The sequence below is a fragment of the Scyliorhinus canicula genome, chromosome 11, assembly GCF_902713615.1.
Source record: "Scyliorhinus canicula chromosome 11, sScyCan1.1, whole genome shotgun sequence".
NCBI classification, from domain to species: Eukaryota; Metazoa; Chordata; class Chondrichthyes; order Carcharhiniformes; family Scyliorhinidae; genus Scyliorhinus; species Scyliorhinus canicula.
Window position 1 is genome coordinate 121,060,438 of NC_052156.1, and position 27,411 is coordinate 121,087,848.

At 45.5% G+C, this 27,411-nt stretch overlaps 1 protein-coding gene across 5 annotated transcripts in view; it reads right to left on the reverse strand.

Annotated features, from left to right (window-relative positions):
• The window catches only part of kif21a (kinesin family member 21A), a 175,040-nt gene extending 149,068 nt beyond the window's left edge, over positions 1 to 25,972 (reverse strand). For 4 of the 5 annotated variants that reach the window (XM_038811220.1, XM_038811219.1, XM_038811218.1 and 1 more), the window contains exon 1: positions 25,671 to 25,972. In XM_038811220.1, the coding sequence (XP_038667148.1) occupies positions 25,671 to 25,717 (47 nt within the window). In that variant the 5' untranslated portion in view covers positions 25,718 to 25,972. The remainder of the gene's footprint in view (positions 1 to 25,670) is intronic. The other variant, XM_038811217.1, reaches the window with a different exon arrangement.
• Positions 25,973 to 27,411: the final 1,439 nt, after the last annotated feature.

Below are 27,411 nucleotides of genomic sequence, written 5' to 3' on the forward strand. Positions count from 1 at the left end.
AATTGTGTTTTCAGCCAAGTAAGTACGTTTGTATTATACAACTAATTCTGCGTGCTCATTGCTGCATCTGTTGAAGGGTTAATTATATCCTCATACTGGGTAACCATACATGTGCATGGTGGTCCAGATGGGATCTCTAATGTTTGGGCAAAAACACAATCTTTATTAATTTGAACTCTAGCCTTACCTTAACACAACTCTCCATCGTTATTCAGTAAAATACCTCTATTTTTTCCCCCAAAAGTGCAATTTACTTTGTCAAATTATACAAATCACTAACTATGAACAGCACTGGTTAAAGATGTGTTTTCCAGAGAAGAGAGAGTCTTGCCCTGTTTCACTATTGAGGTAATTGCATGGTCAGCATAATAGGGGCTGGTTTAGCTCACTCGGCTAAATCGCTGGCTTTTAAAGCAGACCAAGCAGGCCAGCAGCACGGTTCGATTCCCGTACCAGCCTCCCGGACAGGCGCCGGAATGTGCCGACTAGGGGCTTTTCACAGTAACTTCATTGAAGCCTACTCGTGACAATAAGCGATTTTCATTTTTCATAGGTTGGACATGCACTCGCAAAACCCATCCACCTAACCAATGAGCTTGAAAGTGATCAAGACTGGAATTTGTATCAAGAACATCAGGTATTGAATTTGACCTTTGATTAAAGTGAGCAAACATTTTATCTTATGTTTTCACTGCGTACCTCAAAAGAGCATTGTTTTAAATCAACATGCTGCAGCCAGATGCCATTTAATTTGACTTTATACAAGGACTGGCTGTTGTACTTCTGAATGTTAAGCAAGCACGTCTCATCTGTCTGCCCTTGCTTGTTGTTACTGAATGTTAATTATTATATTGAAGAATACACAGAACTGAATTTAGTCAGGGCTTCTCAGAATCTGTAACCATATTTTGGCCTACATCAACTGTACAGTTTTATGGTAAATTATATGAAGCAGAGCATTTTGCAAATCCAGCAGATTAATGATTCAAGAATCCAGACAGCAAAGAAGCCGAGTACATCCGGGCAGGGAATAGTAAGGAGGATACTTTACACACATGCTCCTGACTTTCACTCAGATTATTAATCTTCTCCAGTGCAACAGATCGCTTTTCAAAGAGTATAGTTCATACAAAAAGCATGGGCAACCATTTACACAGTTTTATAAAAATACAAGTAAATGCAATCAGAAGAAGAATGCTCTATATTGCTGCAGGTTCTTTCATCATCTAGCATGCAAATATCAAAAATTAAAGTTATATACACGAAAAAATCGAAATGATTTTGAAAGTTTAACTAATTTACAATGTGAAAATAATTGTTCCCACCAAGGGGAAAATGAGAGGAAAGATCTAGGGTCAGACACTGGAGGAAGACTTGAGGTCAGCAAGTTACAAAGGATCAACTGGAAAGTGACAAAACACTGTGGCATCAGCCTTAGTTCAGTGGTACTACTGTCCCCTCCGAGTCCTGATTCAGAAGAGACCTGAACACATAATCTAGGCTGACAATACAGTGCAGCAATTAAGGGGTGCTGCACTGTCAGAGGTGCCACTTTTCAGATGAGATATTAAAGCCTACCCGCCATTAGCAGTTCTGTCGCAGATCTGCTAATAAATGCAAATAATAAACAAAAAATGTTTTTAAAATTCTATTGTTCAGATCAAGGTGCCAACAGAAAAAAATTATCCTCTTTGCGTTTGCAACTGGCTTGTTTTCTTCCATATAAACAAGAGTATAATTCATAGTCCTGAATCTTTAACATCACATAATTCCAAAGAATGAAATATTTAGGGCAAAGAAACCAAGACTACATAATGCAACACTCCTCAGTTAAGCTAACCACACTGGTTATGTTAATTAGAAATGGAGCAAAAAAACTGAGTTTATTCATTGTACAAATGGGATAAACCATTTAAACAACCAGAAACCACCATTTGTCACCACTACAATCGCAAATCAGCACAAACAAGACTGACCAAACTGGCCAATTCAGAAACTGTGTATGCATACATTAAAATAATTCTTAAAAGCACAATTCATAAAGGCATGTATTGTTTATCACAAACGTTTCTAAGAAGTTTCTCCCACATAAATTGTCCTTCTAAATTGAAGCCTACGGCAGAATTAAAGACATTGTTTGGAAGAAGGTTTCTTCTGTCAAACAGAAAACTGATATTTCCAACGGAGAACAATGTACTTTGATGGTGAGCTCACTGATGGCTACTGAAGTCAGTCAGGCCTGGATCATGGCAACTGGCCACCTGTTCAAGGTCTGGTCATTGGAGATTCAGTGGGAAAATTATATCAGGTATCTGCTGCAAAGACAACAATTAAGCAAGAAATGCAATCTCACCACAGGAAACATAGGGAAAAAACAAATTTGAATTGGCATAGGAGGAAAGAACACTGAAAAAAAAAAAATCGAGGAAGGAGGCAAACGCAGCAAATTCCTCATTTGTGGGGGTTTGAGAAAACATATCTTGCAGGTTGGTGTAAATAATTAACAGCACAAGGTACTGGGAAGCAAAACAAGCTTACATGAATGCAAGTTCCTCCCCATCCCCAACTCTGCCCGGTGAGAATTAAATACTGTTGCATTAAATATTGTGCTTCCAAGATCTGTACCTTGCAGCCTTTTTTTTTAATAAACAATTTTATTGAGGTAGTTTTTGGCTTTGTAAACAGTTACAGACAACAACAGAAAGCAAGCAAAAAAGGCAAAAATGTGCAAACATCCACATACATTCAATACTTCAATCGTAACATACTGCACAAGCCCGCTCCTCTCCCACCGGTACTACCCGCCATTTTATCGCTCGTACTCTACTCTTTCCCCTCCCCCCCCCCCCCCCCCCGCCTGCTGACGCTGAATCTCCCGCAAAGAAGTCAATAAATGGTTGCCACCTCCGGGCGAACCCCTGTACAGATCACCTCAAGGCGAACTTAATTTTTTCCATACCCAGGAAACTCAACATGTCCGCATGCCACAACTCAGTCTTCGGGGGCTTTGAGTCCCTCCACGCCAATAGTATTCGTCGCCGGGTTATCAGGGAAGTAAAGGCCAAAACATCAGCCTCTTTCTCCCCCTGGAATCTCGGGTTTTCCGAAACCCCAGAAATTGCCACCCCTGGACCCATCGCCACCCTTGTTTTTAGCACCCGGGACATGACGTCCGCAAATCCCTCTCCCAGTACCCCCTAAGCTTAGGGCATGCCCAAAACATGTGAACGTGGTTCGCTGGTCCTCCCGCGCACCTAGCGCATTTGTACTCTATCCCAAAGAATTTGCTCATCCGAGCCACCGTCATGTGGGCCCGGTGAACGACCTTAAAATGAATCAGCCCGAGCCTGGCACATGCCGCGGTCAAATTTACCCTACTCAGGGCCTCTGCCCACAGCCCGTCCTCCATTTCCCCGCCTAGCTCCTCCTCCCATTTAAGTTTCAGTTCCTCCATCTGGGACCCTTCCTCCCTCATGAGCACCTTATGAATATCAGAAATTCTACCCTCCCCTTCTTCCCCCCCAGAGACTATTCTGTCTTGGATCTCCATTGGCGGGAGGCGTGGGAAAGATGGGACCTGTCAACGAACAAAGTCCCGCAACTGTAGGTACCTAAAATCATTTCACCTTACCAGCCCAAATTTCTCCTCCAAGCTCCTCAAACTCGCAAAGCTCCCTTCCAGGAACATATCGCCCCCCTTCCCACCCCCGCCCGCTGCCATGCTCAAAACCCCCCATCTATACTCCCGGGGGCAAACCGATGGTTGTCGCAGATTGGCGCCCAAACCGACGCCCCCGTCTCCCCTACATGCCTACTCCACTGGCCCCATATCTGAAGGGTCGCCACCACTACCGGGCTGGTGGAGTACCTGGCCGGCGGCAGCGGTAGAGGAGCAGTGACCAGGGCTGCCAAGCTGGAGCCCCTACACGAAGGCGCCTCCACCCGCTCCCAGATAGACCCCGTACCCACCATCCACTTCCTTATCATAGCGATGTTGGTCACCTAATAATTAATCAGACTCGGCAAAGCCAGCCCTCCCTCGCTGCGGTTCCTCTCCAGCATCACCTTCTTCACCAGCGGGGATTTTTCTGCCCAGACGAAGCTCATGATCATCCTGTTAACTCTTTTGAAGAAGGACTGTGGGACAAAGATCGGGAGGCACTGAAAAACAAACAGAAATCTAGGGAGGATTGTCATCTTTTCAGTCTGCACCCTCCCTGCCAGCGACAGCGGGAGTGCATCCCATCTCCAAAACTCTCCCTTTATTTGCTCCACCACCCTGGCCAAATTTAACTTGTGCAGCCTGCCCCAGTCTCGTGCCACCTGGATTCCCAAATACCGGAAATTTTCCTCAACTAGCCTAAACGGTAGCCCTCTCAATCTGTTCTCCTGGCCTCTTGCCTGTACCACAAACATTTCACTCTTGGCCGTATTTAATTTGTATCCTGAAAACTGGCCGAACTTCCTCAACATTCCCAATATACTTCCCATCCCGGCCACTGGGTCCGACATGTACAGGAGCAGGTCGTCTGCGTAAAGAGAGACCCTGTGTTCTACCCCTCCCCTCACCATCCCCTTCCATCCCTCTGCGGCTCTCAGCGCAATCGCCAGCGGCTCTATGGCCAGCGCAAACAGCAGCGGGGAGAGCGGGCAGCCCTGTCTGGTCCCTCGGTACAGCCTAAAGTACTCCGACAATTCTCTGTTAGTCCTGACGCTGGCGTTCGGGGCTTGATATAATAATTTGATCCAATCCACCAGTCCCTCCCAGAACCCAAACCGTCCGAGCACCTCCCATAGATAGTCCCACTCCACCCGGTCAAAGGCCTTCTCGGCGTCCATCGCCACCACTACCTCCACCTCCCTGCCCGCCGGGGGCATCATTATCACATTAAGTAATCCTCTCCGGTTGGCCGCCAGCTGCCTACCTTTCACGAACCCAGTTTGGTCCTCCCCAATCACCTCCGGTACGCAGTCCTCCATTCTCACCGCCAGTACCTTTGCCAGGAGCTTGGCGTCAACATTAATCAGGGAGATTGGCCTGTAGGACCCGCACGCCTCCGGGTCTTTACCCTGCTTCAATATCAGTGATATAGTGGCTTGCGACATTGTCGGCAGCAGGGTCCCTCTGTCCCTTGCCTCATTGAAAACCCTCACCAAGACCGGGCCCACCAGCTCAGAAAACTTCCTATAGAACTCTACTGGGTATCCATCCGGCCCCGTGGCTTTCCCCGACTGCATGGCCTTTCGGCCCCCCAATACCTTCTCCACTCTAATCGGGGCCCCCAGCTCATCCACTCGTCCTCCACCTACTGTTGGGAATGTTAACCCGTCCAGAAACCTTTTCATCTCCTCCGGTTCATCCGGTGTCTCCGAAGTATACAGCTTGCGATAGAAGTCCCGGAATACCTTATTCAATCCTGCCGGGTCCTCCACTTTGTGCTCCTCCCCATCCATCACTCTACTTATTTCCCTGGCCGCCTCCCTCTTCCTAAGTTGCTGCGCTAACAGTCTGCTAGCCTTTTCCCCATGCTCGTACACCACGCCCCTCGCCTTCCTAAGCTGTTCCACAGCCCTACTCGTGGATAGTGCCCACAGTTCTGCCTGTAGTCTCTACCTCTCCCCGAGTAAAACCTCCACCGGGGACTCCGCGTGCTCTTCATCTATCCGACCCATTTCCCTGACCAATCTCTCCATCTCTGCCCTGTCTGCTTTGGCTCTGGGGGCCCCAATTGAAATCAGCTCCCCCCGCACTACTGCCTTTAGCGCCTCCCACAGGGTCGCCGCTGAGACTTCCCCCGTGTCATTCACCTGCAGGTAATTTTGCATACACCTCCGAAGCCTCTCACAGATCCCCTCCTCCGACAGCAGTCCCACGTCTAGCCTCCATTGCGGGCGTTGGTAGCTCGCCCCCCCCCCCCCCCCCCCCCCCGATCTGCAGGCCTACCCAGTGCGGGCATGGTCTGAGATAGTAATTGCCGAATATTCAGTGTTCTTTACCTCCCCTACACAATCCCTGCTTAGTACGAAGAAATCTATCCTAGAATATACTTTATGGACGTGCGAGTAAAACGAGTAGCCCCTTCCTGTCGGCTGTCTGGCTCTCCAGGGGTCCACTGCCCCCATTTGCTCCATAAACCCTTTCAGCTCCCTTGCCATTGCTGGGAGTCTACCCGTTCTGGGACACGACCGATCCAAAGCCAGGTCAAGGACCATGTTAAAGTTCCCCCCCATTATTAGCCTGCGAGAGTCCAGGTCCGGGATCTTCCCCAGCACTCCGTTAATGAAGTCCACGTCATCCCAGTTCGGGGCATATATATTCACCAGCACCACTCTTCTCCCCTCCAGTCTGCCCCGTACCATCAGGTATCTGCCCCCCCTGTCTGCGGCTAAGCCCTCCGCCTCAAATTGCACCCGCTTGTTGATCATGATTGCCACCCCCCTGGACTTCGAGTTCAAGTCCGAGTGAAAGACCTGGCTAATCCAGCCCTTCCTTAGCCTAGTCTGGTCAGACACTTTCAGATGTGTCTCCTACAACATAATTACATCCGCCCTCAGAGCCCGCAAACACCCGCGCCCTCTTAACCGGCCCATTCAGTCCCCTGACGTTCCAGGTGATCAGCCTGGTCGGGGGGCACAACCCCCCCCCCCCACACGCTGGTCAGCCATAGCCTTTCTCGGGCCGGCCCCCGGCCCGTGCGTCGCGCCATTCCTGGCCCGCCCGTTGGCTGCCTCCACCCTCGACCTCCTTTCCAGTGCCTATTTCAAGTCCCTCCCACATCAGCAGAACCCCCCCCCCCCCCCAACAACATCCCCCGATACCCCCACCCCTGCCATCTGCTGGCTGTGACCTCCCCCCCCCCCCCCACCTGACTCCCTTGACTAGCCAATCTGCTAGCCTGGTGACTCAACACTCCGGCACCTTCCTGTCTCATTCCCATTGTTTCCCCGTCCTCCTCCCCACTCCCCGCCGCCCCATCCCCCCTCTCCAACCCACTGGAGCAAACTCACTGGCACAGGAAGGCATGGACATCAACAAAACAAAAAAAAACAAAAACCCCAACCCACGTCCTTGGCCCCCCCTTGCTGACCGGCCCCCCTTCGTTACCGTGCCGGCTCCAGTGTCCTCCGCGAGCTGCACAAAAAGTACAAATCCGCCCAAAAAGGAAAAAAACAGAAGAAAAGAGGAAAAAACAAAAACAGGAGAAAAAACAAAAAAAAAAAAAACCCAAAACCAATGTCCATGAACAAAGGAAAGAGTCCCAAATGTTCCGCTGGCACCTTTGACCCAGCAAACCGTTGACCAGCAATCCAGGCCCATTCGGCCTACCTTCCCACGGTCGTCCTCGGGCCCTAATTCGCGTCCGTGGGGCCTCTTTTCGGGATCAGCCCCCGATCTCTCGCAAAGTCCATCGTTTCTTCAGGCTCGGAGAAGTAGTGGTGCTGACCCTGGTGCGTGACTCATAAACGAGTCGGGAACAGCAGACCAAACTTCACGTGCTTCTTGAACAGCACCTCCTTGACATTCTTAAAGGCTGCTTGCCACCGAGCCACCGCCTGGCTTAGGTCCTGGTAAATACAGAGGACACTGTTGTTCCACGCGTTGCTCTTGGCGCACTTTGCCCACCGCAGCACCTGCTCCTTGTCCACGAACCTGTGGAACCTAATCACCATCGGACCGGGGGGGGGGGGGGTCCGCCCGGCTGACCCTGCCTCGCCTGCGCTCTGTATGCCCCCTCCAGCTCCGGCGATCGTGGAAAGGCTTCGGCCCCCATCAGCTGCATCAATAGGTCTGCTACAAACGCTGCGGCATCAGCTCCCTCAGCCCCCTCCGGGAGGCCGACCATCCTCAGGTTGTTCCTGCGGGCTCTATTCTCCAGCTCCTCCACTCTGTCTAGCAGTCTTCTCTGCCGCTCCTTCAGCCCGTCAACTTCTTGCGCCGCACCCGTCTGCGCATCCGCCTGCTCCTCCACCGCCTCTCCCTGCTGCTTAACTTTAACATCTTGCGCATCCAGCCTCTGGTTCAGCTGATCCACCGCTCTCTGGATTGGGTCCAAGCTGTCCCGCTTCAGCACTTCAAAGCTGGACTTCATTACCTGGAGCATGTTATCCAGCACCTGCTGGATTGCTGAGTCCAGGGTCCGTGTGTCCGCCATCTTAGGTTCCAGGTAAGTTTCTTCAGGTCCTTGTCTCTGTCCCTTTTTCTCTCTTTTCTTCTGCCTCCTGGACTCCCGCTGTTCCATGTGCCACAGCCCGCTCCTCAGCACTCGCTGCCGCCTTCCTTCAGGTCCGTGGTCCCGCTATCGCGGGCAATCAGCCCCTAAACTCCCGCCGGAGTGAGAGCCCGCCGAATGTGCGGCTCACTCGGACATCGCCGCCACCGGAAGTCTGTACCTTGCAGCCTTAAGGATGTTTCATTATCTTGTCAGTCAGGTGATCACACAGCATCAGTAAACTGTCCTCCTTCCACTGACAAGATAATTACTGTCTATGATCAGAGAATACTGTGGCAAGCTTCAGAATTCACACTTCAGGTGCTGGATTATCCCCAAGAAATATCTGGCAATTCTTAATTTCCCTTTACAATAGCATGTTCCCATCACTCGGCTGATACCTAAGATTGGGGTGGGTTATCTGCCGAGATTGGACAGCTGGGATTGTATCCATTGGAGTTTAGAATATTATGGGGTGACCTTGTTGAAACATGAGATCCTGAGGGGAGTAAGGATATTCCCCTTTGTCGAAGACTAGAACGACATGAGAGTTAAAATAAAGCATTTCCCATTTAATACAGAAATGAGATTTTGTTTTCCAGAAGATCAAAGAGCAAAGGACAGTGCAGCACAGGAACACGTTCTTTGGCCTCTCCAAGCCTGCGCCGATCATGATGCCTGACTAAACTAAAACCTTCTGCACCTCCGGGACCATTTCCCTCTATTCCCATCCTTTATTAATGTATTAGTCAAGATGCTTCTTAAACGGCACTAGTGTATCTGCTTCCACCACCTCCACCGGCATCACGTTCCAGACGCTCACCACCCTCTATATTTAAAAAAAATCTTGCCTCTCACATCTCCTCAAACTTTACCCCTTGCACCTTAAACCTTAACCAATGTCCCCTGGTAATTGACCGTTCCACCCTAGGAATAAGCGTCTGGCTATCCACTGTCTATGCCACTTATAATTTTGTAAACCTCTATCCGTTTCCCTCTCAATCTCAAGTCGTTCCAGTGAAAACAATCCGAGTTGATCCAATTTCTTCTCATAGCTAATATCCTCCAGACCAGGCAACATCCTGGTAAACCTCTTGTGTACTTTTTCCAAAGCATCCACATCCTTCTGATAGTGTGGCGGCCAGAATTGCAGCAATATTCCAAATGTGGACTAGCCAAGAGTCTATACAGCTGCAGCATGCCTAGCCAATTTTTTATACTCAGTGCCCCGACCGATAAAGGCGTGCCTTCTGCCTTCTTGACTGCCTTATCCACTTCTGTTGCCACTTTCAGTGACCTGTGAACCTGTCCGCCCAGATCTTTCTGCCCGTCAATATAAGGGTTCTGCCATTTACTGTATAATTCCCATCTGCATTTGACTTTCCAAAATGCATTACCTCACATTTGTCCGGGTTAAACTCTATTTACCATTTCTTCGCCTCCAACCTATCTATATCCTGCTGTATCCTCTGACAATCCTCTTCACTATCCGCAATTCCACCAATCTTTGGCGTCTGCAAACTTACTAATCAGACCAGTTACATTTTCCTCCAAATCATTTATATATACTATGAACAAAGATCCCAAACTCTGATCCCTGCAGAACACCACTAGTCACAGCCTTCCATTCAGAAAAGTACCCTTCCACCGCTACCCTGCCTATGACCGAGCCGGTTCTGCGACATCTTGCTAGCTCAACTCTGAACCCGTGTGACTTTATCTTTTGTACCAGTCTGCCATAAGGGACCTTGTTAAAGGATGTAGACAACATTTGCTGCCCTTCCTTCATCAATTATCTTCGTCACTGCCTCAAAAAACTTAAGTTAGCGAGATATGATCTCCCCTTCACAAAACCATGCTGCTTATCGCTAAGAAGTCCATTTGCTTCCAAATGCGAGTAAATCCTGTCCCTAAGAATCTTTTCCAATGATTTCCCTACCACTGATGTAAGGCTCACAGGCCTATAATTTCCCAGATTATCTCTTCTATCCTTCTTAAACAAAGAGTAACATTCGCTATTCTCCAGTCCTCCAGGACCTCACCTGTAGCCAATGAGAATGCTAAGATTTATGTTATGGCCTCAGCAATTTCCTACCTTGCCTCCTTATTCGGGGGTAGATCCCATCAGGCCCTGGGGGCTTACTCCTTACTTGGTCATGAATCTTTGGCATTCTCTTCTCCACAGAGCAGTGGAGGCACTTTTTTTAAGGCAGAGGTAGATAGGTTCTTGACCAACAAGAGGGTCAAAGGTCATCAGAGGTAGGCAGAATGTGAGTTGAGGCCACAATCAGGTCAGCAATGGTCTTATTGAATAGCAGAGCAGGCTCAAAGTGGCCAAATAGGCTGCTTCTGCTTCCAATTCGTAGTTTGTATGTTCTGTATTCATCTACCCAAGTTACTTTTGAGATCAACATAGAAAACTACTGCCTATTGATTTTATCTTTTTGTCCAACTGGCAAAATGCAATACAGCAACAAAACAGTAGTTTAAGTCATGCTGAATGGATTAGCCAAAGGAAACTTCAGTCTTTCCAGTTGAAATTTATTTAGAAAGTTCCACGATGCCTCATACTTCAGCTTAGAACAGTGTATACATTATTACTTGCTGAACAACACGTGTGTCGACATCTTCATTTCAAATAACTCTTGCCACACTATAACTGACACAGCCAGTCATAAAATAATCCAATGAAGTCAAAATAAGAAGCTAACAAAATTTGACAAAACGGGAGTGTAATTTTCTTGGCTCCATTACTGACATTTGGAATATGACTTTTTAAGCATCTGCAGTTAATCATATACTTGTTTCTGGTGTTAACCCCTTGAATTACTGTAAGCAACTTCCAAAAATAATTTAAAGGATTTGGAACTACAGTTATACAAATGTTTACATATCCAAGTTTTATCCCAATCCCAAGTTGTTCAAAATTTAATTTTAACACCAAATTCCCACATGCATTATATTTACATTTAATTCAAATATTTGGCTAATCCAACTTTCTTACAAGCAAAAGACTAACAAGAATTATGACAAGCATACTGCAGTTATTGTAAAGTGGCAATCTCCTGTTCTAATAAAACTCAAACTTCAGGTACAGCATTTCATCATTTGTTCAGCCTTAACTTCAAGTTTGTTAAGTTTCCATTTTAACTATCGATTCCATTTTCTGTCATTGCTGCCAATGGAGAATGGTTGCAGAATAGCCACATGGAATGGAATGATGTGTGCTGGAGTCTAGGGTGTAGATCCCTAATCAGTCCATGGCCAGCAGGGTGATTCGGAGCCCTGGAGGTTATCAACCTTTCATCCATCACATGGGAGCCCTCCGATACTTGGAGTTTTGATGCTTCCTATAACCACTTGCATCTCCTCAGATCCTTGACTTCTCATCACCCCTTTTGCCTTCAACCAACACTTCTATTGTTGATCAATTCTGCCCTTCACTCCATCCCCAATTTCCACCCTTTGGCCTTTTCCTGCTCCATTTCTCTTGGTTCTGTTAGTTCCTTGAAATCTTTCTGTCTTGAACATCTTCCATGGGAAAAATGCAATTTTAAACATTAACAGTTTCTACCTCAGATGTTGCCTGGCCTGATTATAATAAAATCAGAAATTTCTGGATATAGTTATATTTCAGTTGGTTCATAGACAAATAGAATGGGACTATTTTGAGGTGATCTCGGGCCAAATGCAATTACAACTAGTACCGGGCAGCTGCAAGAGAAACAAAGGTGATCAATCTCACCAAGATATTTAACCATGTAGCAGAGGCAATCTATTTAAACTGCTGGAGAAAATAAGCTGCCTGCCGAAGCTGCTCAATGCGATATCTTTCCTCGACAACACAATGGGCAAAGTCAGCTACCACAGGGTAACAACAGAACCCTTGGATATCTGCAGTGGGATCAAGCAGTCTGGGTTCTGACTCCACCACTCTCTGGCATATTCTTCTCTTTGTTGCCTTCATATGCCTTCAGTTCATCGACAGGGTGCCAACTTGCATGCCAGAACCCTTGGAAAACTGTTTAGCTTTGCTTGTCTGAGATCCAAGATAAAGGTGCGTCAAGCCCTCATCAGATAGTTGCTCTATGCCGATCATATCGCACTAGCACTTTACACTGGCGAGCACCTGCAAGATACAAATGGCCAGACTCTTGTTGGTTTGACAATCAGAATCAGAAAGGCAAATGACATTGTCTATCGTCTATCAGCATTGGCAATGTGGCGCTGGTGGTTATGGACAGCTTCAAATATCTAGGCTCGACAATCAGCAGAAAACTGTCACAGGAGTCTGAAATCAACACCAACATCGCAAAAGCTACAGCTGTTATGTTCAAGCTGAGCAAGAGTGTGGTGGAAAAACAGCAACCTGGCTGAAAACACCAAGCAGCACGTCTAACAAGCCAGTATCCTCAATGCACCCCTCCACAGTAATGCGCCCTGGACAATATACTCTTCCCCTTAGGGAAGGCAGTAGTAGCCAGGCTCATGGCACCGTGGCTGGCTCTGCTGCACAGAAGAGCGGGAAAAAGACTGGCAGGGCTATAGTCATAGGGGATTCAATTGTAAGGGGAGTAGACAGGCGTTTCTGTGGTCGGAAACGAGGCTCCCGAATGGTATGTTGCCTCTCGGGTGCACGGGTCAGGGATGTTTCAGATCGGCTGCAGGACACACTGAAGGGGGAGGGTGAACAGCCAGTTGTCGTGGTGCATATAGGCAAAAAACAGGATGAGGTCCTACAATCAGAATTTAGGGAGTTAGGAGATAAGTTAAAAAGTAGGACCTCAAAGGTAGTAATCTCAGGATTGCTACCAGTGCCACGAAATAGTCAGAGTAGAAATTTAAGAATAGTCAGAATGAATACGTGGCTTTAGAGATGGTGCAGGAGGGAGGGGTTCAGATTTTTGGGACATTGGAACCGGTTCTGGGGGCGGTGGGACCATTACAAATCAGATGGTCTACACCAGGGCAGGACTGGAACCAATGTCCTCGGGGGTGCTTTTGCTAACACTGTTGGGGAGGTTTTAAACTAATGTGGCAGGGGGGTGGGAACCAAATTAGGAAGTTAGAGGTCAGTAAAGAGGCAGCAACTAAAGCCAGTAAGGTACTGGATAATAAACTCAATGTGACTAAGGGGAAGAGTAGACAGGGAAAAGATGATGATCGCAAAGGGACAAGTGGTCTGAGGTGCATTTGTGTTAACGCGAGAAGTGTAGCAGGTAAGGCAGATGAATTTAGGGCGTGGATTAGTACCTGGGAATATGATGTTATTGGTATTACTGAGACTTGGTTGAGGGAGGGGCAAGACTGGCAACTAAATACCCCAGGGTATGGATGCTTCAGGAAGGATAGAGAGGGAGGTAAAAGGGGTGGAGGAGTTGCATTACTGGTCAGAAATGATATCACAGCTGTGATTAAGGAGGGCACGACGGAGGATTCGAGCACTGAGGCAATATGGATAGAGCTAAGAAATAGAAAGGGTGCAGAAACATTGTTCGGACTTTACTATAGGCCTCCCAAAAGCGAGCGTGAAGTAGAGGTACAAATATGTAGTCAGATTATGGAACAATGTAGGAGCAATAGGGTGGTTGTGATGGGAGATTTTAACTTCCCCAACATTGAATGAGACTCATGTAGTGTTGGAGGCGTAGATGGAGCAGAATTTGTAAGGAGCATCCAGGAGAGTTTTTTAGAGCAGTATGTAAATAGTCCAACTCGGGAAGGGGCCATACTGGACCTGGTATTGGGGAATGATCCCGGCCAGGTGGTTGACGTTTTAGTCGGTGATTACTTTGGGAATAGCGATCACAATTCCATAAGTTTTAGAATACTCATGGACAAAGACGAGAGTGGTCCTAAAGGAACAGTGCCAAATTGGGGAATGGGGAAAGGCCAACTATAACAAAATTCGGCAGGAGCTCGGGAATGTGGATTGGGAGCAGCTGTTTAAGGGTAAATCCACATTTGAAATGTGGGAGTCTTTTAAGGAAAAGTTGATTAGAGTGCAGGACAGACATGTTCCTGTGAAAACGAAAGATAGAAATGGCAAGATTAGAGAACCATGGATGATGGGTGGAATTGTGAGACTAGCGAAGATGAAAAAGGAAGCATACATAAGATCGAGGCGACGCAAAACTGATGAAGCTTTGGAGGAATATCGGGAAAGTAGGACAAATCTCAAACGCGCAATAAAGAAGGCAAAAGGGGTCATGAAATATCTTTGGCTAACAGGGTTAAGGAAAATCCCAAAGCCTTTTATTCGTATATAAGGAGCAAGAGGGTAACTAGAGAAAGGATTGGCCCACTCAAAGACAAAAGAGGGAATTTATGCGTGGAGTCAGAGGAAATGAGTGAGCTTCTTAATGAGTACTTTGCATCGGTATTCACCAAGGAGAAGGACATGATGGATGTTGAGGCTAGGGATGCATGTTTAAATACTCTAGCTCATGTTGGCATAAGGTAGAGGGAGGTTTTGGGTATTCTAAAAGGAATTAAGGTGGACAAGTCCCCAGGACTGGATGGGATCTATCCCAGGTTACTGAGGGATGAAATAGCTGGGGCCTTAACAGATATCTTTGCAGCATCCTTGAGCACGGGTGAGGTCCCGGAGGACTGGAGAATTGCTAATGTTGTCCCTTTGTTTAGGAAGGGTAGCAGGGGTAATCCAGGGAATTATAGACCTGTGAGCTTGATGTCAGTGGTAGGCAAACTGTTGGAGAAGATACTGAGGGATAGAACCTATTCACATTTGGAAGAAAATAGACTTATCAGCGATAGGCAGCATGGTTTTGTGCAGGGAAGGTCATGTCTTACAAACCTAATAGAATTCTTTGAGGAAGTGACAAACTTAATTGATGAGGGAAGGGCTGTAGATGTCATATACATGGACTTCAGTAAAGCATTTGATAAAGTTTCCCATGGCAGGTTGATGGAAAAAGTGAAGTTGTATGGGGTTCAGGGTGTACTAGCTAGATGGATAAAGAACTGGCTGGGTAACAGGAGACAGAGAGTAGTGGTGGAAGGGAGTGTCTCAAAATGGAGACGGGTGACGAGTGGTGTTCCACAGGGATCCGTGCTCGGACCACTGTTGTTTGTGATATACATAAATGATCTGGACGACGGTATAAGTGGTCTGATGAGCAAGTTTGCAGGTGATACTAAGATTGGTGGAGTTGCAGGTAGTGAGGCGGACTGTCAGAGAATGCAGCAAAATATAGATAGATTGGAGAGTTGGGCAGAGAAATGGCAGATGGAGTTCAATCCAGGCAAATGCGAGGTGATGCATTTTGGAAGATCTAAATCAAGAGCGGACTATATGGTCAATGGAAGAGTCCTGGGGAAAATTGATGTACAGAGAGATCTGGGAGTTCAGGTCCATTTTACCCTGCAGGTGGCAACGCAAGTCGATAGAGTGGTCAAGAAGGCATACAGCATGCTTGCCTTCATCGGACGGGATATTGAGTACAAGAGTCGGCAGGTCATGTTACAGTTGTATCGGGCTTTGGTTAGGCCACATTTGGAATACTGCGTGCAGTTCTGGTCGTCACATTACCAGAAGGATGTGGATGCTTTAGAGAGGGTGCAGAGGAGGTTCACCAGGATGTTGCCTGGTATGGAGGGTGCTAGCTATGAAGAAAGGTGGAGTACATTAGGATTGTTTTCATTGGAAAGACGGAGGTTGAAGGGAGACCTGATTGAGGTCTACAAAATTGAGAGGTATGGACAGGGTGGATAGCAACAAGCTTTTTCCAAGAGTGGGGGTGTCAATTACAAGGGGTCACGATTTCAAGGTGAGAGGGGGAAAGTTTAAGGGAGATGTGCGCGGAAAGTTTTTTTACGCAGAGGATGGTTGGTGCCTGGAATGCTTTACCAGCGGAGGTGGTAGAGGCGGGCACGATAGCATCAGTTAAGATGCATCTGGACAGATATATGAACGGGTGGGGAACAGAGAGAAGTAGACCTTGGAAAATAGGCAACAGGTTTATATAAAGGATCTGGATCGGCGCAGGCTTGGAGGGCCGAAGGGCCTGTTCCTGTGCTGTAATTTTCTTTGTTCTTTGTTCAATATATGCAGAACAAAAGGCTGAACAGTTTCCACCTTGGCTGTGTCAGACATTTCCTTGGCATCTCTTTGCTGGTCAAGGTCCTGGAGATTGCCAATTCCACGTCAGCTGACTTTCATTGCTAAGTCGTGTTGGCTTGGCCATGTTCATGAGATGGATGATGGCCCGATACCCAATGTCCTCTTGCATGGTTAACAGTCATAACCTGTTGAACAACCAACAGACTTGAAAGTAAGATATGAAGATGGCAACCATTGACATTGACAACTGCAAGAAAGTCACTAGCAGCTGCGCCCTCTGGAAGTTGAATATTTGGGCAGGCATTGGAAGGAGTGAGCAGAAATGGAAAGCTCAGCCGACTGAGGAGTGCCCAGAGAAACACAGAGGTCAAAAAATCCTTCACCAACTCAGCCCACTGACTCTACAGCAAATGCAGCAGAGATTGCCATGCCAGAGGAAGCTCCTTGAGCCACACCGGATGTTTGACACAAGTTGACCACCACAGCACAAACCATCATCTCACGAGACGGAAAGCTGCCAAAAATAGATTAACAGGCTAAATTATGACATGTCATTGCAAAATTGGCTGTTGAGTGAAGGATCCACAGTAGGATGCCTCATGTATTCATTCACTCCCTCCCTGTATACAAACCTTTGCAGGTCCTCAATGAAAATAAATGTATTTACCAGCACTTTAACATAAAATACATCAAGTGAGTATCTGCAAACAAAAAGATTTGTAGTTACAGATAAGGAAGGTCATTCTGCCTCTGTAAATCTCCCATGAAAATAAATAGCCTCAATGCAAACCCAATTGTTCCTTAAATGCTGCCAACACTTTCACCTTCACGCCTCCAACAGAAAGTCTATTCCATATACTGGTGTATTTATCAAGAATTTCCTGCCAGCCAATCTAAATTAATTTGTTAGTTTGAACTAGGGTCCTCTTGTTATGTTGTTGAAATGTCTCTTGCGTTCCTTTAAACATATGCCTTTCTAGAAGATGGTGCCTCTTTTTTATTGGGCAGACTGGAGAAAATTGTTTCTTTCTTCAGAACTCAGACACAAGGGATCAGCCTGTTTCCAGGCTGCATTGTCTTAATTGTGCCTAAGTGACCAGATCTGGATGTAGCATTCAAAATTGGACAGAAGCACTGTATAGCTTGATTACTGCATTAATGAACTTGTATCCTATTGTTTATGCTATGTAGTTCAACGCATGTTGGTTATGGTAATTGCTGCTCCATTTTGTCTGTTTATGATCAGTGTTTACTTGACAAGGATTCAGATCTCTTTCAGCTTTATCTTTCGCTATTTCAGCATAATCCATGCAGTATTGTGTACCCATATTTACTTCCTGTGTTTTGTGATTTTCTTTCAGTTATCGGCTATTGTTGATCCAATCACATATTGTTCAAATTATTTTACAATTTGAGCTGGCTCATCCAATTCCACTATCCCTCCTAATTTGGTACTATATGCAAATCTAACTACTTTCCACCAAGTTGCTGAAATCAAATCATTTCGTTTAATTAGAATTGGCACTCTCAGCACTGGGCTCTGGGACAACCCACTCTGTTCTTCCACTTAGATCTTCAAGACTGCAAAATACGTTGGTGGTCAAACATAATCCTTTCTTCTGAATGCTTCAATTGTTCACTAGATTGTACATATATTCCTCAAGTTTACATCTGATAATCAATTCCTTGGAATGGATTTGAGCCAAATGCACTTTACAAAATGAAAAAAGGAAACAAATGGGTGAAGGGTTGAACAAAGAAATACAATAATCAACCTATTATGCTACCCATGACATTTTACTAAAACTCATTGGAAGTTGTTGCCCCACAAACTTGCAATAATATCACAAAGCACTGCTACACAAGTATAACTGGAGACAATAAGGACTATATGACATAAAAAATTCTGGGAACTGTCACAGATATGTTAAACTTCAACTTCAAATACTGCATTTAAACCAAAGCATATAAGTAACAAGTCACAAGAAACGAGAAACAACCTTGATCTATCAATGCAAGTCAACCAGCAAGTGTTCCATTTCATTTGCAATGGATTAACTTTCTTCCTATTTCGCCCCAGGTTTCAGCAATTGGAGGTGCAAACAGTGCTACTTGTAGAATGCAAACTCAAATTATGAAATTAAGCCGTTTTAATTCATATCTTTATTCAAGATACAAATTAAAAAGTTATTCCATTTTAGAATTCAATAGACAAGTAATATTTCATTATTTTATGAGCATTCAGATACAAAAAATATGGCATCCAATTCATTGTCACGCATTAACAGCCAACAAGTGATTGAAAACAGAATAAATATCCCAAATAAAGCTGAAATCTTTCTGCATATTTTGACTTTTTGACTCCACAGGATTTCAAAATTTGATTTTTCCTAATATTGTCTAATTGAAAATGCATGGGGTGAAGCAGGGAGGGGTGGGGGTGGAGAAACAGGTACCGTTGTAGGTTTTTACAGTTTGCGTTCTGTGAAAGCCTAAGAGTTTTTATAAACTAATGTTAAACTCTTGAAAAAAATACGCAATTACTATTTTTAATTTAAAAGTAATGTTTAAAATTCTAAACAAAATTATGAAAGTCGAATGATTTACAAGCCAGCAATCTAATCAAGAATCAGATAGGTATTATAAACTGCTAGAGATATGTCCCCTTTTCCTCAATGCTTTGATTAGATAATTGATTGCAAACCAGAAATCCATCCACATGAGAAATTTATAACGTCAACAAAAGAAATATCATTTGTAAAAGGAACAATTATAGGGTCCATAATTTAAAAAGCTGAGGTGTTTGGCAAAAAATCAGTGAATATTTAGGATTTAGCAAATATACAAATGATTAGTTTTCAAGTGACTATTTTTTGTTCAATTACATTTTCTTAGCATCAACAGAAAATGGAGTTATCAGAACTCATCTGAAGTAGCACTTCTTTAAAACCTCAAGTTAAACAGAAAGAATATTAATCCAGCTCTGAGAAATGAGAAGAAACTGAACACCGTTTATAATTTGTACGCCTCAATTCACTGGCATGGTTTTTAGTTTCAAATCAGAAGGTATAAAAATCCAAATGTTACCTTGTGCATGCACCAATCAGTCCTATAGCTAAATTAGTAACAAATTGGAAATAATATATATTTTAGAAATCAGGAATCTTCAGGGAAACAATTCAAGAGTGGACTATACGGTCAATGGAAGAGTCCTGGGGAAAATTGATGTACAGAGAGATCTGGGAGTTCAGGTCCACTGTACCCTGAAGGTGGCAACGCGGGTCGATAAGAGTGGTCAAGAAGGCATACAGCATACTTGTCTTCATCAGACGGGGTATTGAGTACAAGAGTAGGCAGGCCATGTTACAGTTGTATAGGACTTTGGTTAGGCCACATTTGGAATACTCCGCGCAGTTCTGGTCGCCACATTACCAGAAGGATGTGGATGCTTTAGAGAGGGTGCAGAGGAGGTTCACCAGGATGTTGTCTGGTATGGAGGATGCTAGCTATGAAGAAAGGTTGAGTAGATTAGGATTGTTTTCATTGGAAAGATGGAGGTTGAGGGGGGACCTGATTGAGGTCTACAAAATTATGAGAGGTATGGACAGGGTGGATAGCAACAAGCTTTTTCCAAGAGTGGGGGGGGGTGTCAATTACAAGGGGTCACGATTTCAAAGTGAGAGGGGGAAAGTTTAAGGGAGATGTGCCTGGAAAGTTTTTTTTTATTTACACAGAGGGTGGTGGGTGCCTGGAACGCTTTGCCAGCAGAGGTGGTAGAGGCGGGCACGATAGCATCATTTAAGATGTATCTAGACAGATATATGAACGGGCGAGGAACAGAGGGAAGAAGATCCTTGGAAAATAGGCAACAGGTTTAAATAAAGGGTCTGGAACGACGCAGGCTGGGAGGGCCGAAGGGCCTGTTCCTGTGCTGAAATGTTCTTTGTTCTATGTTCCCAGCAGCAGTCTGCCAGTTCATTCAACAATCAGATCTGTCTTGCTTTATAAAAGACATTAGTTGCTCCATTGTTTGAGCAACTCACCTCCAAAGCCTATTTGGTGGCTCCACTCTCTCTTAACAGTTGGCCACATCATTTGCCAAGACCTCATTAAAATATGATGTGGAGATGCTGGCATTGGACTGGGGTGAGCACAGTAAGAAGTCTTACAACACCAGGTTAAAGTCCAACAGGTTTGTTTCTGAGGAAGGAGCAGTGCTCCGAAAGATAGTGATTTGAAACCAACCTGGGGATGGGTTGTTGGATCAAAGGGAGGTGCTACAGAAAGGCCTGCATAAAACTATGATGCAAACACAACCTGAAGGGTAGTAACTGTAAATCAAATACTGTTGTTGGACCCTCGTTCCAGATGATTGATAGACACATCTTTTAACTTTTAATAAAATCACTTCTTTATCGAACACAATATATCGTGCACAGCCAGGGACCCGGGTTCGATTCCCGGCTTGGGTCACTGTCTGTGCGGAGTCTGCACGTTCTCTCCGTGTCTTTGTGGGTTTTCTCTAGGTGCTCCAGTTTCCTCCCACTCAGTTTTAATTTGCTACCTCTTATCCTAAGGCTATGACTTCTCTTTCTAGAAAGTTATTTTCTTGTACTACTTCCAATTCAACTCAATGTACCTGCTGCTCAAATGTGTGGTCTCCTTTTTTAGGGGAAATCAAATACAGACTGGTTGACCACTTTGCAGAACACCACGTTCAGTGCATAGGTGTGACCCAGAGCTTCCAATCGCCTGTTATTTTAGTTTTCCACCTTGCTCCCATCTGACCTGTTCAAACGAAGCTCAACCCAAAATTGCTGCAACACAGCACCTTGTGTTTCGATTGGGTTTACAACCATGTGCACTCAACACTGATGTTCAACAATTGTAGATGATGACCTCTGCCCCTACTGTGCCTTGGGTATTTTTATTGGTTTATATTTCCCCTCTAGTTTTACTCATTATCTTTACTATCTTTCTGATTATACCTTTGTCATAGATCTTTAGTTTCTTTGCTTGCCCCATTAGTGCTTCTTTTGGAATTGCACCTTGATTCCATTTCTCATTCAATCTCTCCTGCCTTCAAACCTATCACAGACCTTCCCCTTTGTTTTTCTTCCTCCCCAGCCACCACCATTCCACACACACTTTCACTTACTCAAAACTTACAGTATCACGGCGCTAATATTTCCCAATTCTGGTGAAAATATCGCAAGCCTGAAAAATGAACTGCTTCTGTCGCCACAGATGCTGCCAGGCCTGCTGAGCGTTTCCAACATTTTCTATTTACTCCAGCACTTTTTGTTTGCCAAGTTCAGAAAATAAACATGAATGTCTTGATCTAAGCAATAACCATATTATGAACACACGTGATGCCATAGAAAGATCTTGTATCCAATAGGAGTCAATGAAAGTTTCCAGTATACTGGGGGAGTGGAGCTTTGCTGCCCAGCAGAGAAAAAATACTAGATTTGACAGTCTGAAAGCAAATTGATTTGATATCAGAAATTAATATACACAATGAACTATACTTAATATTTACAAAAGATATTATACATAATCAGTTTGCTGGGATAAAATGTTACGAGTACAATACATTCTATTTACCCCATTACTAACTGTACTGGAAGACACAACTATATCATTGCAGAAACAGATGATTACATTGTGCAAGGGAACAGAGCACAAATAACATACACTGGGAAACTGCAAAATTGTTTCCTTGAACAGACCACAGACCTTGTTAGCACTGACTTCTAACTCATCATACACCAGCCACTGATAAATGCAAACCACAGAAAGTAGGATACGCTCCCAAACGGAAAACCACAACAAAGTCAATGTTAGCTAAATATTCCTACCACCCAATTAAAAAGTGACTATTTCTTAAACTTCCTCCTGCAGTATTTTAAAGGTTAAAGTGCAAATCTTGCATTATTAGAGAAAATTCAGACAATCCTTGAAAACAATGCTTCCTAACTATCAAATTAAAAGCAGCAGCAAATTTGTACTGCAGAAGTCATTTGGTGCAATGTATGCATTGTCAACATAGATCCTAAATTAAAAGTGGAATATTTTACATCAGGGTAATTTGCTCTTGGGTCTGTGGAAGGAATGGGCTTTAGGGGCTAAATTGCCTTTCTTATTCAAAACATGCGTATATTCACATCACTTAGACTCTTGACAACACCCTTTTTGTTACCATGATCTCAAACAGGCTCATCAATGTCCAGATGCTTTATGCGCATAGCTAGAACTGTCGCATTTTCAGTAACTAAAAACCAAAATCATAGTCTAATTTTTCTATGCACAAATGCTAGTCCTGCTGTGCAAGAAAACAAAAACTATCCTAAAACGATTATAGACTCCTAAATGATCCAACATTACATTTAGAAGCAAACGACACACAATGTCAAAACAAAAATAAGGAGTGTAGGCTAAGCATGACTGATTTTTGTACATGCTGTATTACCTATTTCTGTAGTCAGCAAAGAACACACATGGAATTCTAGTAAACATACACATGCTAGAACATAGCTGTGCTGTACATATATTGGTAGTGCTCAGATAGGAAATATTCTAGCAAAACATTCATATTTGGAACAAATTGAGTTGGTCACGTGATTCCATTCAGTTCAAATGTAATTAAAACCATGGGTAATAATTCCAAAGTAACAGTTTAATTGAAAGCTATACATGGCACAGTAGAGCAGTGGTTAGCACTGTTGGTTCACAGCGCCAGGCTCCCGGGTTCGATTCCCACTTGGGGTCATTGTCTGTGTGGAGTCTGCACATTCTTCCCATATTTCTGCACATTCTTCCGGTTTCCTCCAGGTGTTCCTGTTTCCTCCCACAAGTCCCAACAGACATACTTGTTAGGTGAATTGAACATTCTCAATTCTCCCTCAGTGTACCTGAACAGGTGCTGGAGTTTGGTGACGAGGGGATTTTCATAGAATTTACAGTGCAGAAGGAGGCCATTTGGCCCATCGAGTCTGCACCAGCCCTTGGAAAGAGCACCCTACCCAAGTATACACCTCCACCCTATCCCCATAACCCCACCTAACCTTTTTGGACGCTAAGGGCAATTTAGCATGGCCAATCCACCTAATTTGCACATCTCTGGACTGTGGGAGGGAACCGGAGCACCCAGAGGAAACCCACGCAGACATGGGGAGAATGTGCAGACTCTGCACAGACGGTGGCCCAAGCGGAAATCAAATCTGGGACCCTGGAACTATTAAGAAACTGTGCTAACCACTGTGCTACCGTGCCCCCCTTCACAGTAACTTCATTGCAGTATTAATGTAAGCCTACTTGTGACAATAATAAAGATTATTATAAACTGAAGACTCAGATTGAGAAACTGGAGGCTGTCATTTGACAGCTAAATTATAAAGTGCGACAGGATTTAAGATTGCATTTGGTACTTTTACACTCAGCTCACTGGTGAATTAAAAACTTTTAAGGGCACAAGAACACTGGCAGAGATCAGCTGCACAGCAAGTAAAGGACCACATTTTGAAGGTCAGTCTTTGCAAATGATGCCCAATTGCTGCATCTGAAGAGATGTTTGAAAAACGTATTTGCATTGTACGTGCCAAATAAATTAATCATGAAATTCATATGTCCAAGCACAATATAATCAATAAGCAGATTCTTGGTGTTTTTGTGTTGAATGACCAGATATTAGATACCGAACAAGGCATACTAGTCCAAATGAGACACAAGGTCTGCTTAGCTGTAACTGTCGTCATATTGTGATGTGGCAGCTCAGAAGAAACATTTATACAGCAGCTTTAATGCAGCATAACATCCCAAGATGCTAAAGAGGGGTGTTAAATCTCACACCGAGCCACATAAGGAGATATTCGGAGAAGCGACCAAAAGCTTGACTAATAAGTCAGTGTTTTAACTAACATTTTAAAAGGGCAGAGGACATTCCTGAGTTTAGGGTCGAGGTAGACCATAAGGCTTGGCTTCCAATGGTAGAACAAGAGCATTCGAAAGGCCAAAGTAAGAGTACAGTGATCTAAGGGTGCTGCCGCATGGCTGGAGAAGGTCACACAGATAGGAAAAGTCGAGGCCATGGAGCGATTGAAAAATATGATAATTTCTTTAAAAAAGAGACGTCGCGAGGGCAGCATGGTGGCGCAGTTGGTTAGCACTGCGGCTTCACGGCGCCGAGATCCCAGGTTCGATCCCGGCTCTGGGTCACTGTCCGTGCGGAGTTTGCACATTCTCCCCATGTTTGCGTGGGCTTCGCCCCCACAAACCAAAAGATGTGCAGGGTAGGTGGATTGGCCATGTTAAAATTGCCCCTTAATTGGAAAAAAATGAATTAGGTATTCTACATTTTTTTTAAAGAGACGTCGCTGTTCCAGGAGCCACCTTGGATCAGTAAAATTAGGGTCACAGGTGAATATGGCTTTGTGTGAGTTCTGATAATGGCAGCACAGCTTTGGATGAGCTCAAGCTATGGGGTATCAAAATGGGAAGCTGATGGGAGCAGAGCATTTGGATAATTAAGTCTGGACAGACATAAAGGAATGGATGATGGTTTCAGCAAATAAGCCAAGATGGACAGCGACAGGCAATGTTATGGAGATGGAATAGGCAGTTTTGATGATCAAGTGGCTAAGATCTAAAGTTCATCTCTGGGTCAAATAGAACACCAAGACTGAAAATGGGCTGTTCTGATGGTGCTTGAGGAAGAGTTATGAGAGTCGGTGGTTAGGGAATAGAGTTGGTTACTGAAGAAAATGGCTTCCGTCTCCCAATATCTAGTGAATATTCTATTCATCCAGTACTGGGTTTGGATCGAACAACAGTGACACATCAAAAAAAACAGTAGAGCGTTTAGGAAGGGCTGTCTAGCGAGGTAGAGCTGGATGTCATCAGGGCACAAGAGGAGGCTGGCATGTTTTTAGATGATTCGGAAGGACACCATGTAGACAGAAATCTATTTCCTCTGCATATAAACTGTGCATGGAATATGGGGGGGGGGGGGGGGGGGAGAGGGTGTAATAGCCCTGTCAAGATAGAAAACAAAATCTGTGAAAAATTATTGTTTATACGCTATGCGATCCTGACACAGCAATTTCAATTTTAAATCTGAGCAACATACAACAGTGCAACGCTTAGGAACTTCTGAATGTACACTGCAGAAGCGAAATGGGAATTTTGATTCTACAGCCAAAACGGCAGCGAAAACCTTTTAATGAAAGGCTGTCAGGATCAAATATTAAAAATGCACATCCAGTAGCTGCTAGTAGGATTTGCATACCTGAAAGATAAACGAATCTTTGCGGAGGAAAATTTAATTTTTGAAAATTGTGGACCGATCCACGAAGAATAAAGTGGAAGCCGCCCCTCACCTTACAGCAACCCGGACAGAGCAGTCATCCTGACCAAGCGCCGCCATTTCGCCGTATCGGATCCGAGGCGAGTCCGGAGGATTAAAGCCTCTTATTGGCGGAGGGAGGGTGGGTAGAGCCGTGAGCCGCTGCTGTCGGTGCACCGAGCCCCCCTCCCCGGCTACCTGTAGGTGCAGCGCAGCCCAGCAGGAGCCATGGGAGGCTGAAGCTAAATGCGGCGGCGGGGCGGTCGGGGGCTGCACTCACTCCGCCCCCCTCAGCCACTCAATGGGAAGAGCCCTCGCTCTCCTTTCGCCTCTTCGCTCGGGGGGGGGGGGGGGGGGGGCGGTTCAGGCCGCTGCCTCGACCTCTGCTGGTGTCGCAATGCACAGCTGAAGCGGGGCGGCAGGTGGTGGTCGTGGAGGAGCTGCCTGCTGGGAGGCGGACCGGGCCTGTGGGCCCTGGGCGGAGCCAGGGGCGAGGAGGACCCGCCCTCTCTCTCACTCACTATTGTCCGCCCTTCCCCGCCTCCCCCATCCTCGACAGCGGGGCATCTGCCACAGACTCCCCGCTGCCAGGCTGCGGTTTCAGAGTGAGAACCGGTCTTGGTTTGAAACTCAGGCGACACCGAAGCCGGTTCTAAATATCAACAGAGCGGGCGGGTGGCAAAGGGTGAAAAAAAAATCAATGATCCGCACCCCCCTCCCCCCGAAGGGCGGGGCAGAGGGCCGTCCCAACACTGATTGACAGCCATCTTAGCCAATCAGGGCGCAGATCGTTTTGTGACGTTTGGAAGGAGTGGGTCACCTGGCAGATGCGGCCAGGACTTCCTCACCTTCCAGCCCTGTTCAGCTGTGGCACCTGGACGAGATAGCATTGTCCTCACTCTCACCTTCCAGCCCTGGCACGTGGGCAAAATAGCATTGTCCTCGCCTTCCATCCCTGTTCAACTCTGGCATCTAGGCAAAGCAAGGCTGTCCCCACCTTCCAACCCTGTTCAATTCTGGCACCTGGGCAAGGCAAGGCTGTCCTCACCCATCCCAGTTCAACTCTGGCACCTGTAAAGGCAGGGCTGTGCTCATCTTCCATTCCTGTTCAATGCTGGCACCTGGGAAAGGCAGCACTGTCCTTCACTTCTATCCCTGTTCAACTCTGGCACTTGGGCACAGCAGGGCTGTACTCATCTTCCATCCCTGTTCAACACTGGCCCCTGGGAAAGGCAGCGTTGTCACGTTTTCATTAACTTCCATCCCTGTTCAACTCTGGCACCTGGGCAAGGCAGGGCCATGCTCACCTTCCATCCCTGTTCCAACTCTGGCACCTGGGCAAGGCTGGGATGTTCTCACATTCTATCCCTGTTCAAAAAGCAGCAATGCCAGCAAAGAAATCAGTCAGTATGCTAAACTTAGAATCACTGAAATTTACTTTGCAAAGACCATTCAGCCTGCTAGCCAAAAACAGATACCCAGTCTAATTTGACTTTCTAGCCAATTGTGAATTTTCTTGTACACTGGATAGACATATGGAATAGTGTAGGTTAGATAGGCTTCAGATGGTTTCACAGGTCGGCGCAACATCAAGGGCCGAAGGGCCCGTACTGCGCTGTAATGTTCTATGTTCTACTTTCTGGTCCAACAGCTTTATTCCTGATTGTTGAAGATGGCACAGCATTTTATTGGAATCGATTTTAATGTAGCTGCACCCCAAGATTTTGGGACACGCTGTGTATCATTTGTGCAATAATGGAAAAAGTAACCAAATG